At 55.9% G+C, this 27,771-nt stretch overlaps 1 protein-coding gene across 2 annotated transcripts in view; it reads right to left on the reverse strand.

Moving 5' to 3' along the window:
• The window catches only part of BMP7 (bone morphogenetic protein 7), a 92,271-nt gene that overhangs the window by 23,709 nt on the left and 40,791 nt on the right, over nt 1-27,771 (reverse strand). For both annotated transcript variants that reach the window (XM_025470470.3, XM_025470471.3), the window contains exon 3: nt 6,881-7,029. In XM_025470470.3, coding sequence (XP_025326255.1) covers nt 6,881-7,029 — 149 coding nt within the window. The remainder of the gene's footprint in view (nt 1-6,880; nt 7,030-27,771) is intronic.

The raw sequence follows: 27,771 nt of genomic DNA on the forward strand, positions 1-27,771 counted from the left end.
CTCGGCTTTACGGGGCTTAGTCTCCCCAGCTGCCGTGGGCGAGTGGCTCACCTCCCAGGCCCGTCCCAGCCGCTGCAGCCCAGCCTCGCGCTGGCACAGCATCCGCCCTCGATCCTTTAAATGCCTCGCAATCCCATTCAATCCCATCTGGGATGATCAAGAGACGGACACGTGCTCTCGCGCCCGAGGAGAGAAGCCCGAGGCTCCCTCTGCGCCCAGACGTCCAGAACACACGCGTCCGACTTCAGGAAGCAGACACAGGGTGGGTGGGAGGAGACGGGGCCCTCCTGGTCTGCGAGCAGCAGCCCGACGCAGGGAGGCGTGAGGTGGGCCAATGAGGCCGCCGGCTTGTCCTCTTGGATTGGAGAGATAGGGAGGAGGGGGACCCTATAAACTAGGACAAGATGCTGAAGTCCTTGTCTGGGGGACAAACGACTACATCTGCAAGGGCAAAAGTGTCTTCAACCCAAAGCGGTGTCTTCATCTCCCCGTAGCTTTGGGACGGAAGGTGACAGACGCCAGGAAAACCATGAATGTTGATCTGGGGAGCAGCTGGAAGCCCTTGTGAGGACCCCAGAACTTGTCTTCACAGCCTCACCCCTGACCTGCAGCATATGGTCCCGCCACCGTCCACCTTCCTATGAGAATATGGGCGCTGTGACAGCAAAACCCTGCAGACCCGGGCCCCAGGGCCTGCAACGATCCCTGGCTCGATCACATGTTTGTTGAGCGAAGAAACGTGTTTCCAGGACAGGCGGAGAGGCTCTCCACCGTAGGAAGCTGGTTCTAACAACCAGGTGTGGGGCGGGGAGAGTCCGGCGACGCTCCACGGCCCGGGATGCAGGGCCCGGGGCCATCCTGTCCGCAGGCACAGTGCCCAGGCCCGCGGTACTTTTAAGGGCCCATGAAAATGTTTGACTGTCTCTTAAAATCCGAAGAAAACTTTTGAGGGTTGTGGAAAATGTTTTAATTTTTAAGCCAGCCAGGATTATGTTCATCTTTATACCAACATGGTCATAAAACATGGTTTTCCTTTTTTTTTTTTAACGGAGGGAGGAACCCACAAAAGTCAAATGCAGCCCTGGCCACTTCTGTTAGCCCTGCAGGAAGCCCACTGTCTTCTGGGTTTTTTTCTCAAACCCCTTCCTTCCCAGGCAGGAAGCAGGGTGCTGTAGGGTCCTGAGCTGTCTGTCCGGATGGCCCGGCCGTGCACCCAGCAGGGGCTCATAGAATACACACCACTCCCCAAGCCTGGTCTCTGCTGACCACACTCCTCGGACGGCGTTCCAGGGAAGAGTGAGGTTGGGGGGCTGGAGTCACAACCCCCGATGAAGCCCAGGTCTGCCCAGGGCACCGGGCGACTTCAGGTATGTGGCTCCTCCTTCTCGGCCTGGGTTTCCTCATCTGCTAACGTGTTGATGCTAATGGCTGTGCTTCCCAGGCAGGTCCCCGCGAGCACAGAGCACGCTGACGGCAACCAGGAGGGTAACAGGAAGCATGAGTGAGCGTAGACGGGGTGCCAGGCCCAGGGCTCAGCATTCCACGGGAATTCACTTTTCTTCCCAATCATTATGCACCCGCAGAACGGAAGAAGGGACAAGGCATCGAGAGGCTGGACCGACTGCCCAATGAGCAGGGCCTGGGCCGTTGGCTCTAGGGTCCGGGTGGGAGCCGCTGGCCTGTCCCTATTGTGCACAGGAGCCCCAAGCCAGCACCCTGGGCCGCGGCCACAGCCCCCCTGCCAGCTGGCTAGCCCTCCACTCCGGGGAAGCCAGAACGTGTCTGCACCCCACCATTCAGGGTGCCTCCTCTGTCTCCCACCGGCACCCAGCAGGGAGCACCGCCTGCATGGCTCAGGGGCGGCTGCCTCTCCTCTCTTCTGTACAAAGGAGAAGACAAGCAGACGCCAGCCCTCCTTCCCACAGCGTCCTGTCCTCCGATGAGACAATGCTCCCCGGCTGGCTCCCGATGAGCCACAGGTGCCCGGAGCGTTTATGGGCTTCTCCCCCGCACGGCGCTGGTGGAGCAGAAGCCCCGGCGTCTCCCCAGGGGCCCCGACAGGAAGGCGCAGCTGCAGAGGGAACAGACGCTCGCCTCCTGGGTGGTCTCGGGAGGTATCTGGAGACCCGCGGAGCAGAAGGCTCGCCTCACACCAGACACCAAACTTCTCAAAGACGATCTGGGACATCTGAGCCTCACTAGGACGGAAGCAAGCTCAGCAGCGTAACCGTCGTCAGCATGCCCATTGTATGGGTGTGAAAACAGAGGCCCCCGAGAGGGGACATGCTCCATATTCTGGGAGCCACCCATCTAGTGGCTGCAAGATGCTGCCGGGGTCTGGATGAGGATTAGACGCTGTACCTGACTCAGGGCCCCTCCCCGTCACCTCGCAGAGGGGGCCCTGGGGCCTGGGCACGGGCGCCATGCCCGGAACTCAGCTTGCCCAGGTGCCGCAGGAGGCAGGGACCTGGGTGCTCCTACAGGCCACACGGCCGTGGTGTACTGGCACACGGAGCCCAGCACCCACGGGCACGGTGGGGCGCTCAGCCTGGGCATCATCTTATTAGCAGCTACCCCAAAACACGGGGCAAGGTGTTGCCGGCGTTGTCAGCCCTGGGTCAAGGCCCTGAGTTATTCAAGGAGCCTGTGAGAAAAGGCAGGTTCCTGGGCCCAGTCCTCTGGGACCCAGCAACAGTGGGTCTGGGGTGGGGGCCCAGGAGTCAGTCCACTCAACAGGCCCCCAGCCACCCCACCCGGGGGCTTCTGATGGACACCGGGGTCGGAGGGAAAGCAACGCATCGCCAGGAGCCTGTGGTTTCAGAAACGTTGGGTTTATGTGCTTGTCTCATTCCCAAAAGGATCCTGAAATTCATACCCCTTGAGCCATTGTACGCTTTGCGCCTTTCGGATGGCTCGAGTGGGTAGGCCTTCCCCGACCCAGGCCACCAGGTCAAACTTGCTGCTCCGGCATGCACCGTGCCCGGCCAGAACACCCAGATCCTTGGGTGGCGGCGGCAGCCTTGCCCAGCTCCAGGTGCCCCCGGGGAGGAGACGGGTCCCAAGTCAGGGGTACAGCTTCCGATCCTTGGCCGGACCCTGAGCAGCATCGTATGTGCAAGGCTATGCTCCCCCTAGATGAGGGGGATCCCCGGGTGGCTCCCGGAATGTGGAGCCACACACCTCTGTCTCCTCTGCTGTACCATGAGGATCTTACTGGCAGCACCTGCCTTGCGGCCCCCAGGGTGGGCATGACAAGAGACCACAGCGTAAAGCACTGACTCTGGGCTCAGTCGCTGGCCCGAGTGGAACAATTAAGCTCTTCACCCATGAGCTCATCTGATCCTTCACCACCACCCTGGAAGGTGGAAACTATTATTAACCCTACTTTCCAGATGAGGGACATTTAGGTGACTCACCCTGGATCATGTGGGTAGAAGCAGTAGAGATGAGGTTTGAACCTGTGAGTCTAGCCTCCTGAGCCCAAGCTTTAACCATCGGGCTGTGCCATCTCAACGCTAAGCCTCACCTACATTCTGGGGGCAGAGGAAGCAGAAGCTGGAGGAAACGAGGGCACAAAACCCCAGACTTTGGGGGAGAACAATGATGCCAAGCCTGACACCAGGGGAACCGGGTTGGGTGTCACTTAAGAGAAAAACTAAACTCAGGCCACCCCAAGCCAGCAGGGCAGACAGCTCAGAGAAGCATAGGACCCGTTAAGGTCAGGTTGGAAGAACGAGACAAGATCCACACGTCCAGGGAAATGGTCACTCCCCAGAGAGGAGCCAGGTCTACCCGAGACTCCTTTTTACCTCATCTCCAACATGTTCCTCAGGAACTTGTAAGTAAAAAAGAAGAGTTGAGTGACTCTATTGCCGAATAAGTTTAGAATTCCTCTATGCTATGTTCCCCATCAGGAAATCCACAATGGACGTTGACAAAATAAAGGTTCTGATAAGTTCTGTAGAGAAACCTGCTTAGTTTATCCAACCTAACACTTTCTTTCTCACACTTTCTCACACTTAACTCATGAATGCTTATTCCCTTTACCCCTGGGACACCCATCGACACTTCATGGGACACAGTTTGAGAGATTTTGGCATACAACAGGGACCGTACATTTGGCCCATGATCATCTGAAAATAATATTTTCAACTTCGTGGACCACAAAGTCTCTGTCCCAACTACCTAACTCTGCTGCGACAGCATAAAAGCAACGCCTAGACAATGTGTAAATGAGTGTGGCTGTGTACTAATAAAGCTTTATGGACACCAAAATGTGAATGTCATATAACTGTACGTCATGAGATAGTCGTCTTCTTTTGATATCTCTCACCCATTTAAAAATGTGAAGACTATTTTCAGCTCCCAGGCCACAGTAAATCAGGACGCAGGCTGAATTTGGTCCACCAGGCATATAGTTTGCCAACCCAATACAGAACAACAGAAAACTCTAGCATTTCTGGGATCTCCCTCCCCCTTTAGGTGTCATGGAAAGAGGAAAGAGGAGGGGAGAGAGGCTGAATGCTCCATCAGTAGAAAGAACAGCCTGGAAGCGAGACAAGCATGGTCCTAAACTCTGCGGCACCTCCCACATGGTGCCTGGCCTCAGGCAAGCCTCAAGTCCAGGCGGCAGCTCCGGACCAAAGCAGTGGCCTCTGATGATAGGAAAGAAAAGAGTCTGCAAAGCCCACCAGTGATAAAGCAAAAGGTTAGACAATGTAGCTGCTCTGTCCATATCCATTTGGTAAAACCTGGCATTAGCCGTAGTAAAAACAAAAAAACAAAAAAAACTAGAAAGTGGCAGAATATTTGCAGCTCCAATCACAAAGGGCCAGATATCCTTAGAATATAAAGAAGAAAAAGACCCTCGCTCCGCCAGAGCAATGGGCAGAGGGTACGAGCGGATGGCGCAGAGGGTTAGCTCCGGGGAGGGCACCCAAGAAAGGGCCCGGCCTCCCACCACAGACAGAAAAGCAAAGCCCAACTACAAGGTCCCGTTTGTCGTCTCCCTGGTCACCAAAGATGGACAAGTCCGGGCACGGGTACCGTCCAGGCAGGGCCAGCAGGTGCCCCCGGGCACACTGGTGGGGGCGTGAATGGGACGAGCCCCGAGGAGCGGGGACTGACAACATCTCCCAGACGCACAGACAGCGCCCTTTCGGGAATCCGGCCCGGAGCTACACTCACGGGGACAGCGACGTATGCCCTGAGGCTCCACTGCGGGCCCGTAGGTAAGAGCCGAGGACCCGAAAACACCTCCCCGCCCTTCCCAGGGGCCTGGAGAGGTCAGCGTGGGCAGCAGGGGCAGTAGAAGCACCACCAACACCATTAATACCAAAAGCAACAGCCTCGGTTTAGGGCGTGTGTCCTCGGCATCAGGGGCCACACTCCGCCTCTGCTTCTCGACCCTCTGCCGACCCCAGGCCCCCCAGACCCGCGGAATCAGAATCTGCACCTTAACAAGCCACCCGGGGGATGCATATGCACACTAGCGAGGCCGCAGCTTAAAAACTCTGTGTTTTTAAATTCAGAAGTTTTAAGCTTCTGTGTTAACTCGCCCCATGGCAACTGTGTGTTGGAGATGAGGAGGCTCCGAAAGGGTAGGAAAGTTGCCCAAAGTCACACAGCGAGCCAGCAGCAGACGCTCACCCCGCAGGGACACGACAACACAGCGGCCTCTAACCAAATAGGGCCGCTCTTCAAGGGCTGCAAAGGACCGACCCTCGAGGTAAGTTGTCAGGTACAAAAAAGCAGGGCGGCCAACACCGTATATACTATGCTGCGACTTACAGGGGGAGGAAAAAAAAAAGGAAGGCAGACTCTATATACAGTTGTTTAAACACCCAGAGGGCAGCTCTGAAAAGATAAGCGGATCGGGAAACAGCAGCTGCCTCTGGGGGTGGAAGCGAGCAGCGGCAGAGGCAGCCCCGGGGAGAGTCCACACTCTTGTGCGCATCTGCAGCTTGCATTTTGAGCCACCGGCAAGTTTTACCTACTCAAAAATAAATGTGTTTTTAGTTTGGGTGTTTTTTTTTTTTTTTTTTTCTGAACGCTGGTGTAAGGAAGAAGCTACCCACTCCAAAGTCATCCCCCACTTAATAAGAAACACACTTTGGGGGAAGAAACGGATGCAAGTGGCTCCACCCTAGCTCTGGCTCATCCTCTGTCCTCCCTCGTGGGAGCCGGTGGATGCCTGGCAGAGGGTGAGTGGAAGGCATAGGGCGACGCAGGCGAACACTGGATTCTCCAGGTATTTGGGACGCAGAACCACATTCAGGCTCTCTTGGAAGGGGCTTCAGGCCTCATCCAACGCTGTGGTCCTTAACCAGGGGCAGTTTTGCTCTGCAGGGCACATTTGGTAACATCTGGAGATGTTTTTTTTTTTTTGGGGAGATGCTACTGGCGTCTGGTGGGTAGAGGCCAGGGATACTGTTAGACATCCTGCCACACACGGGACACTCAGGGTGTCCTCTGTCTCCCAGTTGGGGCACCTGGGTCATTGCATCTCAAATGGTTATGCGTTCAGGCACCACCTGGGGCTCCAGTTAAAATGCTGGTTGTAACGCAGCAGGCCTGGGATGCAGCAGAGTCTGCCTTTCCGAGAGGATGCCAACCCTGCTGGTGCAGGACCTCACTCTGCACACCGAGGCTTCACCCAACCCGGCCTTGGCCAACTGTGTAATCATCTCTTGCAAAGGGGGCAGGTACTACTTTTGCTGGGGATCGAAATGCTGGACAATGAGTACTGGTGGCAGCGGGGAGGGGGGGGTGGGGGGGGGACACTCTTTTGATGGAAACAAGCATGAGCTTGCTGAGCACCTATGTGAATCCAGGAGCACAGACTGCATCAGAATCAGTGGGGTGGCGGCCGGGGACCTACCGTCCAAGGTCTCCACGCAGAGCTGCAGGCCCAGGTTGTGTCGTGGGTTGACCACCCAGTGGTTGCTGGTGGCTGTGATGTCGAACACCAGCCAGCCCTCCTCCGAGGCCCAGAGGGTGCGGCTGTCCAGCAGGAACAGGTCTGACTCCCTGCAAGAGAGGAGGAGAGACACAGGCTCCAGGTCAGCAGGGCGTGGCTCGGTCACCCTGTCACCAGACAGCTGCTGCTGGAGAGAAGGAGCATGTGGAGTAGGGGAGGCAGGAGGAGGTCCCCTGGGCCCCCAAAAGTGGCTGCATCAGAGCAAGATCCAGGCCTGAAGACCTCATAAGAGCTGTGATGCGAAAAGGGGGTACAGAAGTGGCATTAAGAGATACATAGAGGGGACACAGAGCTGCTCCGAGGCAAACTCACCTTCCTACTTGTTGGGGGCACACCGATGGACAGGGTACGGGAAGGCCAGAATTCACAGCCTCTGTGTTGCTGGGCATCTCAGGGAACGGAGGCCCACATTTGTTAGATTTCTCACCATTTGCCAGGTACTGCCCCAAGTATTCTACACACATTATCTCATTCAACCCTCACAACCCTATGGTTTCGTGATATTATCATCTCCATTGATCATGGTAAAGCCATGATTGCCCCAGGTCATTGAGCCAGGAAGTTACTGAGTTGGGGCGTGAGCTCAGGTCACTGAGCACCAGTGCACATGATCTTCATTTCCATGACCTGCAACTTCTTCATAAGCTCAAAAGCAGTAGGAGGTAAACTCCTAGACTTCACATTTTTATGAATAGAGATAACTCTTTAATACTCTCTTCCTCATATTTTGCAGTAGTAAAATGGGTAAAACTACAACTGATGTTGTAATGGATGGAAGATGGATAGATGAGTAGATGCATGGGTGGATGGGTGGGGGATGGATGGATGGGTGGGTGGATGAGAAGATGGATGGGTAGGTGGGTGGATAGGTGGGTGGATGGATGGATGGATGGATGGACAGGTGGATGGGTGGTTGGGTGGGTAGATGGATAGGTGGATGGGTAGGTAAATGGGTGGATGGGTGGGTGGATGAATGGATGGATGGGTGGGCAGATGGATTAATGGATGGATGGATGGATGGATGGATGGATGGATGGATGGATGTATAGGCGGACAGATGGATGGGAATGTGATGGGTGGTTGGGTGGGTAGATACCCAGGTAGGTGGATGGGTAGATAGATGGGTGGATGGGTGGGTGAATGAATGGATAGATGGATAGATGGATATAGATGGGTGGGTGGTTGGGCAGGTAGATGGGTAAGTGGATAGATGGGTAGAAGGATGGATGGGTGTGTGGATAAGAGGATTGATGGTGGGTAGGTGAATAGGTAGATAGGTGAGTGGGTGGGTGGATGGATGGATGGATGGATGGACAGGTGGATGGGTAGGTGGATGGGTGGTTGGGTGGGTAGACGAATGGAATAGGTGGGTGGGTCGTTGGCAGGTAGATGGGTAGGTGGATGGGTGAATAGAAGGATGGATGGATGGATGGATGGATGGATGGATGGATGGATGGATGAATGGATGGATGGATAGATGGATAGGTGGATGGGTAGGTGGATGGGTGGTTGGGTGGATAGACAAATGGAATAGGTGGGTGAGTCACTGGCAGGTAGATGGGTAGGTCGATGGGTGAATAGAAGGATGGATGGATGGATGGATGGATGGATGGATGGATGGATGGATGGATGGGTAGGTAAATGGGTGGATGGGTGGGTGGATGAATGGATGGATGGGTGGGCAGATGGATTGATGGATGGATGGATAGGTCGGTGAATTTTTACCTTTGTTGTAGTAGAATTCTAGAACAAGGTAACATCTTGTGCAGTTTTACTTATAAGCATTCAAAGTTTCAATATTTGGAGTCCTTCAATAATCAGTTAAAATATTTGAGCCCCCACATTGTGCCAGACACTGGGGTACAATGAACAACACCTAACCAGCCCCTCCCCCAGGGCACTGACATTCTCCATCATATCTGGAGTGACCTAATTTTCCTGGGAATTATGGTGAATCCTCTCTGCTCACACATAAAGGCGTGAGATGTAGTGGCATCTCCGCTCGAACTTATCGAGCACTTACCATGCATCAGGCTCCGGGTTGAAATGCCTGACCAGCATCAGGTCAGCACTGAGTCCTTACTACAACTCTCTGTGGTGGATAATAGTATCACCTGTGCCATCGTGCAGACCCCAAAACTGAGGCTCAGAAAGGCATGGCTGTCTGCCTGGGGTTACCAGGGGTCACCGTGTGTGAAGACACAGTCAAGGCTGGACTGAAATCCAACCAGATGACCTGCAAGCCCAAGCTTGCAACCACCCATGAACACCATTCTTCTGGACACTTCCTTTGCTCGGATGTAACTGTCGTCATTTCAGCAAGTCAAACTCATCGTGATATAACCCATTAAGCCATCAGCTGGCGCCGAGGAGCAGATGCCCCCTTTGCCAGGCACACATCTATTGGCCTCGGTCCCTGAATCTCCGGTTACCAGTCATCCCTATTCATCTCTCCTGTATGGCCCGGACACTCCTTGTTTGTGAGGTCAGCAGAACTGTAATTCTGCAGCGTGGTGTGCCGTAACACACTGACATCCACCAGTCCCCTTAACAGGAACAAGACTCGTGAGAAGTCCCACGGAAGAGAAATCAGTAATTTCAGCCAGTGTCTCACATTCGCTGTAATGCAGAACCCACTGGAAATGTATGGGGAGGTAAACAGGTCACCCAGAGAAGCCTACACAGGGATGGAGAAGCAGCCTCGGAGCAAGATGGGAGCCACAGCAGGTGTGAGGACATGGGGCTGTGTCATCCAGCAGAGCCATGGAAGGCAGGACTGGAGTTCGATTTCTCTCTTGCATCGCTCCGTCCCAGAGTCCGAGAGCGGGGAACCTAGCTGGCTTGGACAAGTTGGTGCCCCGCCCGTGGCCATGGGAGGGCAGGGCACCCCACGGTGACGGACAGCCTCCCCGGGGCCACAAGACAGGAACCTAAGGGTTATCTGCATCCACGTCCCCCCCTGAATCTCGCTTTTTAGCTCATACTCAACAATGGCCAGAACCTGATTCAGAAAAAAACCGAATTCTATCACCAGTGTGTGTGAATGGGCCGCGACTGCCGACCTGGCCAACGGCACGCAGCCCAACAGCACAGGCCTGCCACACTCGAGTCCCCGATGGGCGCACTCCCCGCTCCCGTACAGGGAGATGACAGGCGCCGGGGCGGCCCCATTAGAGCCACAGGGACCTTGAGGACCCTCCCTCAGCCCATCGCGTCCCAACTGAGTAACAGCGAGACGGTCTTTGACGACCACGCCGCTTCGGCTTTGTCCCTGTACCCCTGCCAGGCAGCCCGACAGCTGGCGTGGGTGGGGGACGTCCACGCAGGTTTCGAACTCACAAACAGGAGTCTCCCGCCGTCTTGGTCTCCGCTCTGCCGCGGTGACTCCCGGGCCGTGGCGCGCCGCCAACACTGTCAGAGCACCAGTCAGCTGTTCGCAACAATAACAGGCGGGGAAGGAAGCCCGATCCACATCAAAACAGCTCCCCCGCGCAGGCAGGCTCCCGGGGCCCTCGTGGGAAGCGTCCACACCGCAGCACAGAAGTCGCAAACCTGGGTGGTGGCTTTGCTGGAAATTGTTATTTGCAGGAAAATGTGACCAGATATCTGGATAAGCCCTTATGGGCAGTAAAACAAATAGTAACTGAGGGCCTCGGAGCCGTGCACGCCTTGCCAAACGATACTAAACATTCCTATTACAGCCGTGACACCGCGCGCCAGATGTTACAGGCCAGCGTTGACTCATCCCGTGAATCAGCGCAGCGCACGGCTCCCCGCCCCCGGGGCACGGTCTGCAGTTGTCCCAGGCCTGCCTGCAAGAGGCCGAGGCACCGGGGCACGGAGGCAGGGCAGTCTTAGCCAGCCGGGGAGCAGGGGATGCTAGCACGGGCTTTGCTTCTGCACCAAAGGTCCGGCCGCAAGGCCAGCACGTCCACAGGGATGGGTGGGAGGGGGGAGGCCCTTCTGGCTGCCACCTGGCGCACCTCATTAGAGCACAGCGGTGCACACGCCCAGGAGGAACCAGAGGAGCCCCTTGTGATGTGTTCCTTACCTTGGACACCTTGGCCTCCCGGACCCAGCCCAGCTGCGAGCGGAGGCAGGAAGACTCCGGGTGAAGGGCCCCATTCTCCCACCCCTGGCACTGCTGGGGATCCGGGTCCTTCCTCGCGTCAATCCTCTGGAGCCCCCAACGGTAAGACGGTTGATGAGCACAGTGGGCTCCAGAGAAGCAAAGCCAAGCGTCCACGCTCAATGGCCTTGTAAGGGACAGACCCGGGCACAGCGTCGGAAGTCTGACCCCAGAACTTCAGCCCGTGAGCGCTGTCACTTCCCTGCCTCACCTCTCTCCAAAGGACAAGAGACACGGGAGGTGGTGAGATCCTGCGTGATGCAGGTTACTGTCACGACACTGCATGGAGCAGAGAAAATACTAGATAAGGTGCGAGGTCTGGGTGGTGGGGGAGGGAGGAGGGTAGGGCAAGTCAGCGGATTCCTGGGCCTCAGTTTCCTCTTCTGTAAAATGGGGGTGATGCTACCTTCCTCAGCAAAGGGGGAGACCCAAGAGAAGGCCAGCTTGGCAGCAAACTCTCAAGGCTTCCTGGGGCATCTCTGGAGTTACTCGAGCCATGCAAGTGCTTGGTGCACGTTCCCTGCTGTGGATCTGTCTTCGTCCCCAATTTTTTTTAAAGATTTTATTTATTTATTCATAAGAGACATACAGAGAGGCAGAGACACAGGCAGAGGGAGAAGCAGGCTCCATGCAAGGAGCCCAATACAGGACTCGCCGGGATCACGACCTGAGCTGAAGGCAGACACTCAACCACTGAGCCACCCAGGTGCCCTGGCCTCTGCTGTATCATGACTGCCTAAAATCCACACGTCAATAGACTCAGTCAATCCACTCACTTCAACTCCAAAGTTCATCAGACAAGTATACTAGGACGTTCAGAGTCATAGACTTTCTGCAAATAGGGCCGCCCCCAATTCCCCCCACCTTGGCACCCAACTACAGCCCTCCCATAAATCACCGGGGTCTGTTCCCCACCTCTGAAGTCTGGGCTGACCTTGCAACTTGCTCTGATCAGCAGGACCCAGTGCAAGTGCGGCCTGGCTACGTCCAAGGCTTAGCAGTTCCATGTTTGCTCTCTGGGAAGCCACAGCCGCTGGATCAAGAAATCAGACTGCTGTGCTCAAGAGAGAGACAGCATGGAAGGGGGCAGAGGCCATGGGGAGGAGGGTCTAGAAACAGAGAAACCGCGCCAGCCCCCAGACGAGGTGCCTTCTTGGGTGTTTCTGACCCGGCCACACTGCCAGCTTCATCAGTGACCACAGCAGACACCGCGGAAAGTACAAGAGCCTCGCAGCTGAGCCCTGCCCAAATTTCTGAGCAACAAAATGACTGCTGATTTATCCACTGTGTTGTGGGTAGTTTGTCCCTCACAGGGACAGAACCCAAACCATAGTTACACTGCGTATTACAGGAAAACTGAAAACCATCTCCTGGGAGAAGGTTTTACCAGAGACACTGGTAAAAACATGGTGCACCTCAAGTGCCGCACAGCTGCTTGTTCCAAGGACCGTACAAACCAACCCTTCTGGACGAGGGGGAAATCAGGTACCAAGTGACATGGTGTTGTAACACAGAATGTGTAACGCACATTTCTGGAGAAACGCAAAATGCTAACGGCAAAAAAAAAGGAAATAAAATCTGAGCCTAAGGCCACGTAATGTGCCTTAAGAATTTAAACAGGAAAAAAAAAATAAAAATAAAAAAATAAAAAAATAAAAAAAGAATTTAAACAGGAATATAAAAGCCTTGGGACATCCGGGTGGCTCGATGGTTGAGCGCCTCCCTTCAGCTCAGGTCATGATCCTGGAGACCCAGGATCAAGTCCCAGTTCGGGCTCCCTGCAGGGAGCCTGCTTCTCCCTCTGCCTGTGTCTCTCTCTCTCTGTGTCTCGTGAACAAATAAACAAAATCTTAAAAAAACAAAAACAAAGACAAAAAGAACCACAATAAGGTAACACCTCACACCACCAGGATGGCTAAAACCAAAACAGACAGTAACAAGTGTTGGCAGGGATACAGGGCAGCTAGAGCGCTTGGACCTTTCTCACGGGAATGTGAAATGGTGCAGCTGCTGTGGACACTAGTCTGGCCGTTCTCCGAAAGGCAAAAGACAGAGCTACCATTTTGGGGTAACTTTACTACCCAAGAGAAATAAGAAAATAGATCTGTACAAAATCTGATCCACAGATGTTCAGAGCAGCGTTATTCAAAAGTGGAAATGAAAAAAAAAAGTGGAAATGACTCAAAAATCCATCAACCGATAAATGGATAAACCAAGTACGGTAAATCCACACAACGGGAAGTTGTCTGGGAGTAAGAGGGAACCTGCGACCACGTGGATGAACTCTGAAATCATCACCCGAGTAAAAGAAAGCAGACACCAGACCACATGTGGTGTGATCCCATTTATAGGAAATGTCCAGAGACACAAGAGAGCTCGGCAGTTGCCAGTGGCTGGGAGGGTGGGAGCTAGTGGGCACGGAGTTTCCTTTTGGGCTGATGAAAATGTGGAATAGTGGTGACGGTCACACAGCTCGGAATAGACTAGAAACCACTGAACTGTACGCGTTACAAGGGTGGACGGCTACATGGTGTGAATCGTACCTCAATAAATCTATTATTTTCTTAAACGGATAAAGCCAATGTAAGCCTAAAATTTAGAATGCAGAGCCATTACGCTAACGATACGCTCAGGCTTGCACACCTACGTGCCAAAGGCCTACTTGCACACACCCGGCGTCTGAGCAGCGCTCCTCCCTGCACCGCTGCCCTCGGCCCGGCATGTGTTCATGGATACCGCCCCAGCGCAGCTGGCACCTTCTACCTCTGAGGGAAGCGAGGTCGACACGGGCAACACGTCCCCAGGCTCTAACCGATCCGCGCTACGAACCCTCGGCCCCCCTTCCGTGGCTGCGGGACCCGCTCCCCCCAGGCCCACAGAGGAGCGGCTGAGCCGGGATGCGAACGTGGCCTCCCTGCAGCCCCTCCTGCCGCTCCCGCTCCCGAGGAAAGCTGCAACAGCCAGACCCCGGAGGTCAACCTCGCTCGCCCAGACTCAGGCGGCCCTGAAGCCCTGCTGTCTGCGAGGCGTGAACCTCCGGTGACCCCGACGTCGCGGCACTGAGGGCTGTTAATGTTTAACCAGCGGCCTGGGAACAGGGTGTTGCTGGGGCCTGCGGCCTCCTCCTCCTCCCAGGGACAGCGCTGAGAACCACTGACATCTCACCCACAGAGAGAAGCGGGAGCCACCACCAGAGCTGCCTTCCAGCGCCTCACTGCCCACCTCCCCTGGAAAGTTCCACCACACCGGAAAAGTGGGTATTTTTAAGTCTCCAACGTGGGAAGGTGGAAAGTCCTTTTTCCCCCCCAACCTCTGGCTCCTTAGGAACTATTCAGAGCCGGTGATCTCAGGGGCCTTCACCACGACCCACTCCCAGAGCAGTAGGATCCCTCGGGGGACGTGGGGTGCCAGCCGCGGACCAGGGCCTCAGAGAGAGCAGCACGCCCGACAGTACGGCCCTGGAGCTGGCAAATGGCCAGCGTGGGAGCCTGAGGATTCCCTGGCCCGGGGCGCTGCCGGCAGGAGCAGGGGCCACGGGAAACAGACCCCGGCGCCTCCCCCAGGGCCCGCTGGCTGTCCCCAGACCGAGCCCCCGTCCTGCAGCCATGTGGGGACGATGCCTCCTCCCGCCTCCAGCCAGTGGGTCCCCACAGATGGAGGCCTTCAGAGCTGGCCCTGGAAATCTACTGCCCTTGCTTTAATTTTCAGCTTGGGAGGCCAGACCTTGTGCGTGGGCCACTGTGGCCACACGGGGATAGCCTGGTCTGGGCCTCAGTCTCGGGGAGTAGGAAGCAAAACACTCCCGCCATCCTAGCCTGCCATCCAGCTTGACCGTCCCTCAGGGGCTCCTCAGACATAGCCCGTCTCCTTCAGGGAGCCCACGCAGCTGGGGTTTGGAAGGGCCGCATGGGGAGGCGCCCAGGGTCTCTCCCCTGGCAGCCAGGGTGCCCAGCACCCCAACACCGAGGCCTGGGGAGCTGCTGTGCCACCAAGTGCAGGTGACATTCTCTCACCTAACCCTCCCTCCTCCAATGGGCTACATACGGTCGACGTGACCATAAGAACCTGCTTTATAGATGAAACAGTGGAGGCACAGATGAGTTCTGAAAGTGTCCCCAGGCGGTGAGTGGCAGGCCCCAGACAGGCAGTGACGTGAAGCCAGCCTTCCCATTGGGACCCCCAGCCAGGAGTCCTCCTGGGGGTTCGAGGGTGTGGAGAGAATCGAGGAGAACGTGGCTGGCCCGGTGCCAAGTGGCACCCATCAAGGAAAGAGAAATGAATTTCAGGATGTTAGGTGCGCAGAATCACACACACACGGACACACACACCCCCGATGCCCACGTCTGAATCCCCAGAACCCATGACTCGTCGAGGCAAGTGGGCTCTGCAGATGTGATTCAGTTAAGGACGCGAAGCTGGGAGATGCTTCTGGGCTCTGCAGGTGGCTCCGTGTCATCCCCAGGGTCCCTGCAGGGCAAAGAGGGTGACATGCCAACCAGAGACGAGGTGTGAGGACAGACGTGCAGTCACAGGGACGTGACTGCTAGCCGGAGGCCGTGAGCCAAGGAATGGGGGTGGCATCTGGGAGCTGGCAAAGACAAGGAAGCGAATCTCCGCCGGAGCCCCCAGAAGGAGGACAGCTCCCGACGCACCTCCGTGTCACTCCTGTGAGGTCCGAGAACTTCCCGCCTGCACAGACATAGGGTAGCAGCCGGGGGCCGTCTCGAGCCACTGTGTTCGTGGGGATTTGTCACAGTAGCCGATGCATTCCTGAAACCAGCCCCGGACACCCTCACCCCCGCCAGGCGCTCTGAGCGGAGCCAGACACACCACGGCAGCCCTGGCGGGGCCCTGACTCAGGAGCCGAGCGCACCCCACAGTGAAGGCAGTTGGACCCGATGGGGTGGCGTGAGGAGAGGAAGGAGCCCTCCAGGGCAGCCGAGGAAGGAAAGGCCTCGAGGGTCTCCCGAGGCAGCCCAGAGGGAGGGGCGGGCCGACCCCGCGCAGGAGGGCACGAGGGCCTCCCAGCAGAGGGCACGGGGCGTGTGAAGCAGGACAGAGGCGAGGCGGCCTCCGGCCACGGGAAGGCTCAGGTCCCAAGAGAACCGGGAAGCCGGGCGGAGGCTCCACGCAGGGGTTACCAGCAGGCCCCCTGCCCGCACCCCTGCTCGGATCCTCACCCTCACCCTGGGCTCCCTGGAACCCCGCGGGGCCCGACGCTTTACTAAAACTCCGCACGCCAGGGACTGCGGCTGGGCCTCGGGGACAGGCCCAGAAGACACAGAGCAAGAGCGAGTGTGCCAGGGAACCCCGAGCTTCCCGGGCTGACGGATGTCGCGGAGGCACTGCAGGTGTCCTGCTGGTGTGTGTGTGTGGGGGCGGGGGGGTCAGGCCGGGAAGCCCGCGGCCGCCGCGCCCCTGGCTCAGACCTGCCCCAACAGCGGCCTGCGGGGCCCGGGAGGAAGCTGGTCCCGACTGGGGAGGACCCCGGGGCCCCAGCGCCTCACCTGGGGCTTCTGGGAATGCCCTGCCCTTCCTCCTTCGTCGCCCAAACCGCCCCTGGCCTCTCCGGGGCAGGATCATGAAGTCGGGGAAGTCCGAGGCTTTTTTTAAACATGCTTTCTTTAAGACGACGCAGATCCAGGAAGGCTAAAATTAAGTCATTTGGGAGGAAGGTGGAAAAACACACAAAGCGGCAAGATGCCCTCCTCCCACGGCCAGAGCATGAGTCGCCAGCCCCCGGGCTCCCCACCCCAGGACCGTCTGTCTGTCCGTCACTCTCCCTCCTCCTTTCCCACCCCTGCCCCTCGCCTGGGCGTTCACTGGACGGTCAACAACACTCCTGTCCACAGGTTGTCGAAAGTCAGGAGGCAAATCAGCAGCCAGCAAGGTCTGGGCCTCTGGTTCCTCACCTGGCGAGGAAGGGTTTGGAGTTGACCAAGTTCTAGAAAATGCCTCCATTAATCGGACACCCAAGAGAGGAAAACGAGAGGGTCAAAAATCAAAAGGCTCCGTATTCAAATAAGGAGGCAATGCACCATCGGTGCTCCTTGAGAGACCTCATAATGTGCATTAGCTCCTTATAAAGGTTCTGAGAAGTCCTGCTGCAAAGAAATGTCTACTCTGGCCTTGGCATGTGATAAGGAGGCTTTCAAACGTGTGTGTGCACCTGGGTCATGGGGGGCAGGGGGCGGATGAGGAGGAGCAGAACGAAGAGCAGGTCTTTCCCCTATCGGGGATGGAAGAACCACAGGAGAAAACAATCACGAGTTCTGAGTGGAGCCCAGCATCCTCTTTGTGAAGAAGCCCCCGGGTTTTTGGGGTCACACTTGGGTGGGCAGGGACGTAGGCATTATAACCCATGGCTGTGGATCTTAGGGGAGTTAAGGTGGAGTGACCCTGGGCAGGCCAACTTCTATCCTGCAAGTTCTTTTATTTACAAAGTGAGGGTGACTAGGAGGATTGGAGGATTGTTCTAAAAATGGAGTAAGTGGGATGATAGAGTCACGAGGCCACAGCAGGGCGGAGACCTCAAAGTCAAGGTTAATCTTCCCTCCCCCTCCCCCAGATGCAAGCAGCCCCGGCCCTCAAGCAAGGAGCCCACAACCGGGATCTGACCCTCACTTAAGATGATCTTACAAGAGGTCTGGCTCTGTGACACCCCCAGAGCTTGCTGATTCCCGCAGTCCCTGAGAGACAGGGGCTGAGGCTCAGGGAAGCCAGCAGCGCTCCTGATGGTGGAGGGGGGCTGCCACCTGGAGGAGCCCCGGGGGGGGGGGGGTCCTATGCCCTCCCTTCCTGAGCCAACCTCCCCAGTCCCCAGCAACCGGCCAGGGCTCTCAGAACCTCAAATCCTGCCTTCAACCATCTATTAGCTCTTAGGATAAAAAGCCCGAGCTCCCTAACATGTTTCCCTACTTCCCTGGCCCCCTGTCACCCCACGGGCTGCCTGCCCGGCCCCACTGCTTTGGCCCCCCGGCCTCTCGTGGGGTGCAGCCTCCGCACACACCGTCACTCCACCTGCAGCACTGTTCCTGGTCCATTTATGCCCAGCACGCCGGTTCCTCCTCCAGCTCTCCCAGGAAGCCTCCACCGACGCCCCGATGGGCACGTTGTCACAGGACACGCTCGGGGCCTCTCCCTTCCCGCACAGAGCCTGGTGTCTAAATTTGGGTTCCCCCTTTTCCTACAGATCCTGAGCTCCCAGGCCACAAGAACCGGTCCCGCTTTGCTATTGCCGTAGACCCAGCACACGGCGTCGCACAGAGGAGGTCTCAAATGTACGTCGAGTGAAGGTGCCAGTGCCTTCAGAGGACCCCACCAGGCTGGGGGGTCAGCGGGGGCACGATTCTGGGATCACGTTCTGTAGTCTGCGTTAGTAAAAGACGAGAACCGATTTTTTTTTTTAATGACTCCAGTGTTTCCAGCAATGGATTCACCCCCCACGTCCTGGGGCCTTGGCCCACTGTGGGGCCCTGGTCACACCAGCTGGTCAGTCCCAGGCCTTGCGCAGCGCCCCCTGCAGACCCGCCCCTGCCGGCTGACCCAGGCTGACCCCCAGGGGGAGGCCGTGGGGGCTTCACCGCCCCCCAGCTTTGTACCCTCAGCACCATCAGCAACAGCTCCCTATGGGCACGAGTGCGGGGGCGCCAGGCGGGGGGACCCTGAGAGACAGGAAACCACAGCCGGGCAGGAAGCCAGTGGCAAATTCACTTCTGGACCCGACTCTTATTCCCCTTTGCTTTGGGTTCCAGAGTCTGGGCCCCAGGATTTCCGGAAACTGGGGGGGTGTCCCCCTCATTCCATTCAACCCGGGCACAAACCACACAACATCAGGAGACCGGCAGCGAGCCACGCCCGTGACCCCCGTGCTGGGGAACATCTCGGGGGTGGAACAGAAAGGCCCTTGGGGTCCCCCCCAGAAAGCAGGGCTGGCAGGAGCGGGGGCCGCCGTGGGGCTGCTGGGCGGCCGTGGCCCCAGGGGTGGAGGCGGGCGGGCCGCGCCGACGACACACTCATCCTCCCGGACCTGCCCTGGTCGCCCCATTTCCTCCGGCCTCCAGCTCCAGACCAAAATAGAACGAGGTGAAGTCGGCCTCTTTCACGCACACTCAAGGGATAAACAAACCAACACAAACACAGCTTTCCTGCTGGGTCATCTTCCCTCCCTCCCGCCTCCCGCCCTCTCTCCTCTCTCCTTCTCTCTCTCTCTTTTTCTTAAAAGAACCACAGGCTGTTTTAGGACTCCGAAGCCAGAGGCAGGAAAGTGAAGCAGGCCGACGTCGGGAAGGGAAGGGAACCTGGCGCGAGCTTCGGGCGATCACCAACCAAAGTCAAGGTTTTCAAAAACAAAGGTCCGGGGGATCCCTGGGTGGCTCAGCGGTTTGGCGTCCGCCTTCAGCCCAGGCCGTGATCCTGGAGTCCCGGGATCGAGTCCCTGGAGCCTGCTTCTCCCTCTGCCTGTGTCTCTGCCTCTCTCTGTGTCTGTCATGAATAAATAGATAAAATCTTAAAAAAAAAAAAAAAAAAAAAAAACATAAAGGTCTGACCCTGGGCCCTTACACAGAAGACTGGTGGCCAGAGGGGAGGCTGAGGAAGCTCTCGGGAAGCCCACGCCAGGCCCGGTGCCCGCGCCCCACACCGCTGAGCCCCCCAACGGCCCTGCCAGCTGGACCCTCCATCATACCTTCCATCGTATTTTGGGGACCCCCCCAGCTGCTGAAAGTGGATCCTGAGTTACTTAAGTGCAAGTAATCTGAGAAGTGACCCCAGGAACCCCCTGGAGGGGAGAGGGAACACGAGGCAGGGATGGAACAAAGGCCCAACGGGACACCGTGTGCATCTGGGGCTCACACCCCCCCCCCGGGCCCCCAGGACACGGCATGAACCCAGCTCAGCCTGGTGCTTCCCACGGTGACAAGAGGCTGCGGGATTCATCTCCAGGGCCCCTGACCACCAGCAACGGAGGGCTGCTCCCCGGGGCCTTGGCTCCTCCGCGGGCTGCACACATTCCCAGGGTGAGAGGAGACCCTGGGGCAGGAGAGGCCAGTGCTGCGCGGGAGCATCCGGGTCCGGCCATCTCACGGGGGAAGGACGGCCTCCGTCCGAGGCCACAGCTGGCGATGCCAACATGGCAGGAGTCACTGCCCTCGGGGTGGCCAGCAGGGGCCGGAGGAGAAACTGCTTCCAAGACTCGGGGCAGGGACACCCACCCCAAACGTGGTGCCAGCGAGAGGAGACAGTGACAGAGGAAGGCAGCCCCCCTTTACTGCCCAGGAAGCAAGACCGTGGGCGTCACAGGTTTTTCTGGGGATTCAGGCTCTGGAGATGCGCCCCCTGGACCCCCGATGGGAGAGGGATCTGAAGCCGGGTTCTGTCGGCAAAAACTTTCCAAAGAGAACCCCCATTTCCTTTCCTTTGACAAGAGGTTTCTCTGGAGGCTCCTGGTTCTGACAATCCCATCTGACTCACGGACCATCCTGCCCTCCCTCCTCCACTCCCCCCCCCACCCCGTGGGCCCAAACCCCAAGTCAAAGGTTGAGTGCTAACCTCTAACCCCACAACATCGAGGGGGAAAAAGAAGTCTGCTTGGGGACCCAGGTATCATCTTTAAAGAGTCCTTAATTAGGTCCTAAAGAAGAGTTGGAAAAAAACCCATTCCTTAAAAGACTCTTATATCCATTCATCTTTCAATGGACCCCGAGGCTCCTTCCAGTTTGGCTATTGTGGACATTGCTGCTAGAAACATCGGGGTGCAGGCGTCCCCGCGTTTCATTGCATCTGCATCTTTGGGATAAAGAAAATGTGGTTTATGTATACAATGGAACATTCCTCAGCCATTAGAAATGACAAATACCCACCATTTGCTTCAACGTGGATGGAACTGGAGGGTATTATGCTGAGTGAAGTAAGTCAATCGGAGAAGGACAGTGTATGTTCTCATTCATTTGGGGAATATAAATAATAGTGAAAGGGAATATAAGGGGAGGGAGAAGAAATGTGTGGGAAATATCAGAAAGGGAGACAGAACGTAAAGACTGCTAACTCTGGGAAACGAACTAGGGGTGATGGAAGGGAAGGAGGGCGGGGGTGGGGGTGAATGGGTGACGGGCACTGAGGGGGACACTTGACGGGATGAGCACTGGGTGTTATTCTGTATGTTGGCAAATTGAACACCAATAAAAAATAAATTTACTATTTAAAAAAAAGGCTCTTATAATCTAGTCTTCACTCAAGAAGCAAAACCATTTGCTCTATGCCAGGCCCTGGAGGGTGGGTGAAAGCACCAAAGGGCTACATGGTGCACCAGGCTGAGGGCCTAGTAGGGATCTTGACTCCCAGCTGTCCGGGTTGAGAAGACAGCGAGACGCCAACGCAAGGGGGGATCTGGGCTAGATTTTCAAGTAGGCAAGGTTGTGGGGGCACCTGGCTGGCTCACCCAGGACAGCACATGGCGCTCGATCTTGGGGTCGGGGGTTTGAGCCCCGCACTGGGTGCAGAGGTTACTTCAATAAATAATAAATAAGTAAACTTAAAACAATAAAATACAAAGAAAATATAAAATACAGAAAGAGTCAGATGAAAAAAAAATAATAGGGATCTCTGGGTGGCTCAGCAGTTTAGCACCACCTTCAGCCCAGGGCGTGATCCTGGAAACCCGGGATCGAGTCCCATGTCAGGCGCCCTGCATGGAGCCTGCTTCTCCCTCTGCCTGTGTCTCTGCTTCTCTCTCTCTCTCTCTCTCTCTCTCTCTCTCTCTCTCTCTCTGTCTTTCATGAATAAATAAATAAAATTTAAAAATAAAAAAAATAATAATAACAACAACAACAATAATAATGTAGGTAGGATTGTGACAGACCAGCAGCAGTGGGAGAGGGTGACAGAGAGACGTTCTGTGAAAAGCTGGTTTGGGGAAGGTCGTCAGAAACAAGCAACATCTAAGAAGGTCAGAGAGAGAAGTACCTAAAGGGACATGACCACGGAAAGTCATGTGGTGTCCTGGACGGGATCCTGCAACCGAAGGAAGGCATTAGGATAAAGAAAAATCTGGATAAATTGTCCGGATAAATTACTGACCTTAGTTAATAAATAACAATGCATCATCATGGGTTCATTTTTTATAACAAATGCACCCTACTAATGTCAGATGTTAATGGGAGGAGCTGGTTACAGTGAGTATGGGAATTCTCTGTACTAGCTACTCAGTTTTCCTATGTCTAAAATTTCTAAAAAAAAAAAAAGAAACTAAGAAAAAAAAAAAGAAAGAAAGAAAGAAAGAAAGAAAAAGAAAAAGAAAAAGAAAAAGAAAAAGAAAAAGAAAAAGAAAAAGAAAAAGAAAAAGAAAAAGAAAAAAGTCTAATAAAAAGTGTATTTTTTAAAAATCTGGTTTGGGGGTGTAGGTGTGGGAATTAAACTAGAGTAGAAGACTGGACAGACAGGGAAATGGGGTGAGAAAAGCAGTGGCCCGAAAATGAGGGGTCTCCAGAGAAAAGGGGGAGTGCAAATGCCAACCTGGCCACACGGGAGGGCACGCATGCAGGCACGCGTGTGTAGGTGTGTGTGTGCATCAATGTGTGTCTGTATATACGTCTGTGTTTTGTGTGTCTGTGTGCATGACTGTGCGTGTCTATGTGTGTGCATGTCTGTGTGGGCGTGTGTGTGTGTGTCTGTGTATCTGCACAGGAGACAGCTGGAAATGAGGCTGGAGCTGGACTGTGGGTGGTGTGCCCTTGGACTCAAATATTGGAATTTCAAGGTATAGATGCAAGCTATTCAAGTAGAGCCACATTTTCATTTTGCACTGGGTCTCACTAATGACGTGGCCAGTCCCAGGCACTTGGTCTTAACAATGAATAGTAACAGCTACAACCTGTATGATTCCAACCACAGGGCACTCTGGAGAAGGCAAAATCATAAAGACAATAAAAAGATCAGTAGTCGCCAGGGTTTGGGGAAGGGGAGGGATGAACAGGGGGGGCCCAGAAGATTGTTAGGGCAGTGCAAATATTCAATATGACACTACAGTGGTGGATACAAGTCATTACACACTTATCCAAGCCCAGAGAATGGATCCCAGCAAGACTGAACCATAGGGTAAACTATGGACTTGGGGAGATGATGACGTGTCCGTGTGGGTTCATCCACGGTGACGGTTGTTCCACTGTGGCTGGAGATGTTGACGATGGGGGACAGGACACTGTACATGTGCGGAGCCAGGAGGTAGAGAGGAACCCTGTGTATCCTCTCCTCAGTTCTGCTGTGAACCTAAAACTTCTCTTAAAAAAAAAAAAAAAAGAATACACATGAAGAATTCTAGTCTTGACACCTGACCTGGTGACCTGTTAGGGTCGGAAATGGGAATCTCTGTTTTTCTCTCTCTCTCTTTAAAGATTTATGTATTTATTTAAGAAAGATAGAGAAAAAGAGAGAGACAGAGAGTGTGTGCAAGCAGGAGGAAGGGCAGAGGGAGAGAAAATCTTGAAACACACTCCCTGCTGAGCATAGAGCCCGACGCAGGGCTCGCTCAATCCCAGTACCTGAGATCATGACCTGAGCGGAAGCCACCTAACCGACTGAGCCATCCAGGCGCCCTTCTGTTTTTCTCTTTAAACCTGTTCTCAGGTGGTCCTGATGACGCCTCAGCTTAGGCCTCACCATCCCAGATGCTGGGACCGAGAGAAACCGTGAGCAGGTGCTTTAGAGGGTGGACAGCGGTCAGCACGACAAACAGGAAGGTGGTCAGGACTTCCTACTGTAAGCACGCATCAGAGCGACACCATCCCCCGAGGCCCCAGAACCCCAGCACCGCAGTCCTCCGATGTGGCTGCACGGCTCCAGGGAGCTTCCCCCCACAAGGCGCCAGCACCCACGTCGCCCGTCAGCATCCAGAGTGGAAGCGCCTGGGGACTGCCATCCGTCTCCTCCACTCCAGTGCTTCTCAAGCAGGGGACGTGTGACCACATCCGCAGATAGTTTGGGTTGCTGACACTTGGCAGTGACATCGTGGGCAGAGAGGCAAGGATGCTGCCCGACGCCCTGCAGCGCACAGGACCCCCAAGCTCACGCGGTGATCCCTGGTGACACCGCGGCGTGTCCGTCTTGCCAAGCCTGAGAAACCCCACTGATGGCGGTGGAGGCACTAACATTTAGGCGTCTTGAGCCCTGGCTGGGTCAGGGGTGCAAACCTACCTCCCAAAGGCCCTGCAAGAGGAGGGAGCCACAGTCCCCCTCCTGAGACCCTAGGCGGCCCAGCTGCCTACCTCTGCCCACCGCCTTCACTTCCCCTCTGCCAGGAATATTTTCTAATTACTCACTTGCACACACAGTCCTCGTCGTGGGCTGAGCTTCCAGGAGGCCTGACCCGAGCCCCGTGGCCAGCGGGCTTCACTCCACGGCCACTCACTCGGCCGGCAGAGGCTGCCTCCCGGCGCGGAGTGGTGCTGAGCACGGGGCAGGGGGGAGAGCCCTGCCCCATGAGCAATGCCTGCCTTGGATCCCGGAGGGGGAATGCAGGCCAGGTGTCGGCTTTCCTTCCTCCATCCTTGGAGTGGCAACGTGGAAAGCCGTGGGCATTGTGCGGCTCGGGGGAGGGGGGCGGAAGAGTGGTGCTGACAGGCTGGCAAGAGGACAAAGCAAGGAAGAACCAGCATTTGCGAGAACCTTGAGCGTTTGCCCAGACGCCTCCCTCTGCCGTGAACCTGAACCAACCGAGGACTTCCACAAGCACGGGTGACTCCTTTCAAACATCGTGACTCCTTCCCCATCCTCGCTGAGTTCACATTTGAGCAGGCCCTTCACTTCCCAGCTACAGATGACCGCTCGCGACCAAATTGAAAAATATTAATTCTCTTTGTCTCCTGCCAAAAAGGCTAAAGCAATTACAGGCCCTGATATGAAACACAGATGTTAATACATTTGGAAAAACAGGCTCCTATAGGCGAGCAGAGGTCCAAGTATGAAGTGCTTTTGGAATTAAAGCACCAGATCAAGTTATACAGCCAGCCCCCAACGCGAAAGCCATTCTCCCCGAAATTCATTCCAGTGTAGGAAACCCAGGGCCACGGCACACATGCTGACATTTCCCTTATTTGCAGACGAGAACCAATCCACCCTTGGGTACCCACTGGCACACAGCTCTAAATAATATAATTATAATCATCACAGGGAAACTTCCCTAAGATCGAAAAGTATTATAATTACGGGCAATTTTCACTTTTTTGGAAATTGGGCTCAAATGCCGAAGAAAGACTGCAAACAAGGCATTCTCAAGTTTCAGTTCTGGAAGAGAGAACACACTGGAAGGTTTGCCGGGACGGAGCCGTCCGGGGCTGGAGGCAGTGGGGGAGTTTCGAGGCCGGACCAGGGCTCCTCGGCCGGCACTCTCAGACAACAGGTAACTGCTGCTTGCGTCCTGGGGCCAGGGGCCAGCTGCACGCGAGAGGCAGCCTGGTCCCACGCGTCAGGAGGCCCACGCCCTAGAAGGCCCACACGCTTTCCTCCAATCACACGCACAGAGGTTTTACTGAGGGCCTACTGTGCGCCAGGCTCCAGGTACAAAGAATAGGACAGTGGGCAAAACGCAGCCAACTCCTGCCCTTCGAGGCACCTGTCCCTGCTCTGCCGCTGGGCAACCGTCATCGTCTCTGCAGCTCCCACTCTGATCTTCTGAGGCTCAACCGGGGTCCCCGACCCACCCAGCTTCCAAGTGGTGGAATGGGGGTGGATCCGGGGTCTCCAGAGCCTTTGGTCCTTCGCTCTTTGTTGCGCAGGATCGTGGAATAAGCCGGCCAGGTCTTTTGTCTTCTCTGCCTCAGTTTCCTTTCCCCCACCATTACCTGATTCCCAGGATTGCCGTGAAGGAAAAAGGAAGATGTGTATCTGCCAACCAAGGAAGAAAAACAGATGGGATGGGAGAGAGATGCAAGCTTCCTTTCTTTAATCCCTAAGCTGGTACCGTGACTCAGTTTCCCTGTCTGGGAAAAGAGGTGGGGGGTGGTACGTCCCTCGGGGGTGCTATAATGGGAGGGACTGCATGGCTAGTACTCAAGGCTAAAATTAGCCCTGTCATCATCTCTGTTCGAGAAGGCCCGTGTCTTCTCTCCATTGGGACAAGTGTCCTCACGAGGGGAGGGTGAAGGTCGGGCCCGTGAGATGACGGGCATCGCCCAAATCGCCGCAGATGCACAAGCAGCAGCCCTGACCCGCAGGCAGGTCTGCAAAGGGACCACTTCATGGGGATCGTTGCACACCTTGACCTTGGCAACCAGGTGTGAAGCCCACGTGGAGTGATCAGAAGGGGGCAGAGGCGGAAGAGGGCCCCTGGGTGGAATCGTTTGTGTCCTCTCGCAGAACGACCGCTGGACGCATCCACTCACCTCGGGAACCCTCCGCGCCACTCAGCTGCACCGTCCACAGCCCTCGAGCCCTGGGAGGACAGGCATGTGCACCCCCAGGGAGCGGATGAAGCGATTCATCCAAGGTCCCTCAGATCCTCAAAGGAGCAGCGAGGGCAAGGACCAAGTCCACTCTGGGCAGCTCCAAAAAAATCACTATCAAGGTGACACTGGGAGCAGTTACATCAGAATTCCACGGGGACCCTGCCCCCCATCTTTACTTATTACCTGGTTTGAATTCTGCCTCCAGCGTGTGACCTCAGGAGGGTCACTCAGCCACTCAGTGCCCCCAGTGATCCCATCCACAAAATGGGAGAGTATGGACCTGGTCAGTCACAGGCATGTGACCAATGGAACCTGTCACCACGGACTCCCTAACAACCCTACCACGAAGCCAGGCTTGGGATGAATTATGGAAGGAAACAGAAGCACAGAGATCAGAAAATCCACCGAGGCCCACCAGTCAGCCTCAGCCTGCAGGACCCGAAGCCAGTGGCACTACCTGGACTGGACAGTCTCTGCCCAGTGGGTTGTCCCTGCTTGCAGGCTCCCTGCAGGGTGCTCCCTCCGGACACGGGAGAGGATCCAAGGGGCACCAGGGCCTCTGCTCCCGCCCAAGCAGCTCTGAGCTGGGATTTGACAAAGGCGGTAAGGAAACGTGCCAACGTGTCCTTGACCAGGCTGCCCCGGACATGCTCTCCCCTGACCTTCCAGAACATTCACTGGTGCCAGGCAGCCAGCTGCTCCCTCCCTGCCCTTTGAAAAGGCTACTAGGATGCTGAATCGGCCACTCCTGGGAAAGCAGCTCAAAACCAGCGCTCCCACCCTGAGGCTGAGGTGTTGCGGTGACGCGAGCAAGGCAAGAGACAGGGACCCAGGCACTTAGGCCTTCAGGAATGGCAGAAAGGTTCCAGAAGCTTCCGGAAGCCTCTGGAGCCAGAGCCCAAGGGGACCCCTACCCTCAGCCAGCCCCATCCCTGTGCTGCTGAGATTGTCAGTCAGGGCCTGGACTACACCTGGGCTCAGTCCTGGGGAGAAAAACAATCATCTTTGAGAGACCAGGCGAGAGGGAAGCCATGGGGGCCTGGACTAGAGGGGATCTGTCCCCCTCCGTCTCTCGGGCATAGAACACGGCTCACAGATGGGGGAGAAGGGAGCTGGAAGCTAGTAAAAGGAAGCCCGGCCCCGGGCAGCCCGGGTGGCTCAGTGGTTTAGCACCTGCCTTTGGCCCAGGCTGTGATCCTGGGGTCCTGGGATCGAGTCCCATGTCG

This window comes from Canis lupus, chromosome 24, assembly GCF_003254725.2.
Source record: "Canis lupus dingo isolate Sandy chromosome 24, ASM325472v2, whole genome shotgun sequence".
NCBI classification, from domain to species: Eukaryota; Metazoa; Chordata; class Mammalia; order Carnivora; family Canidae; genus Canis; species Canis lupus.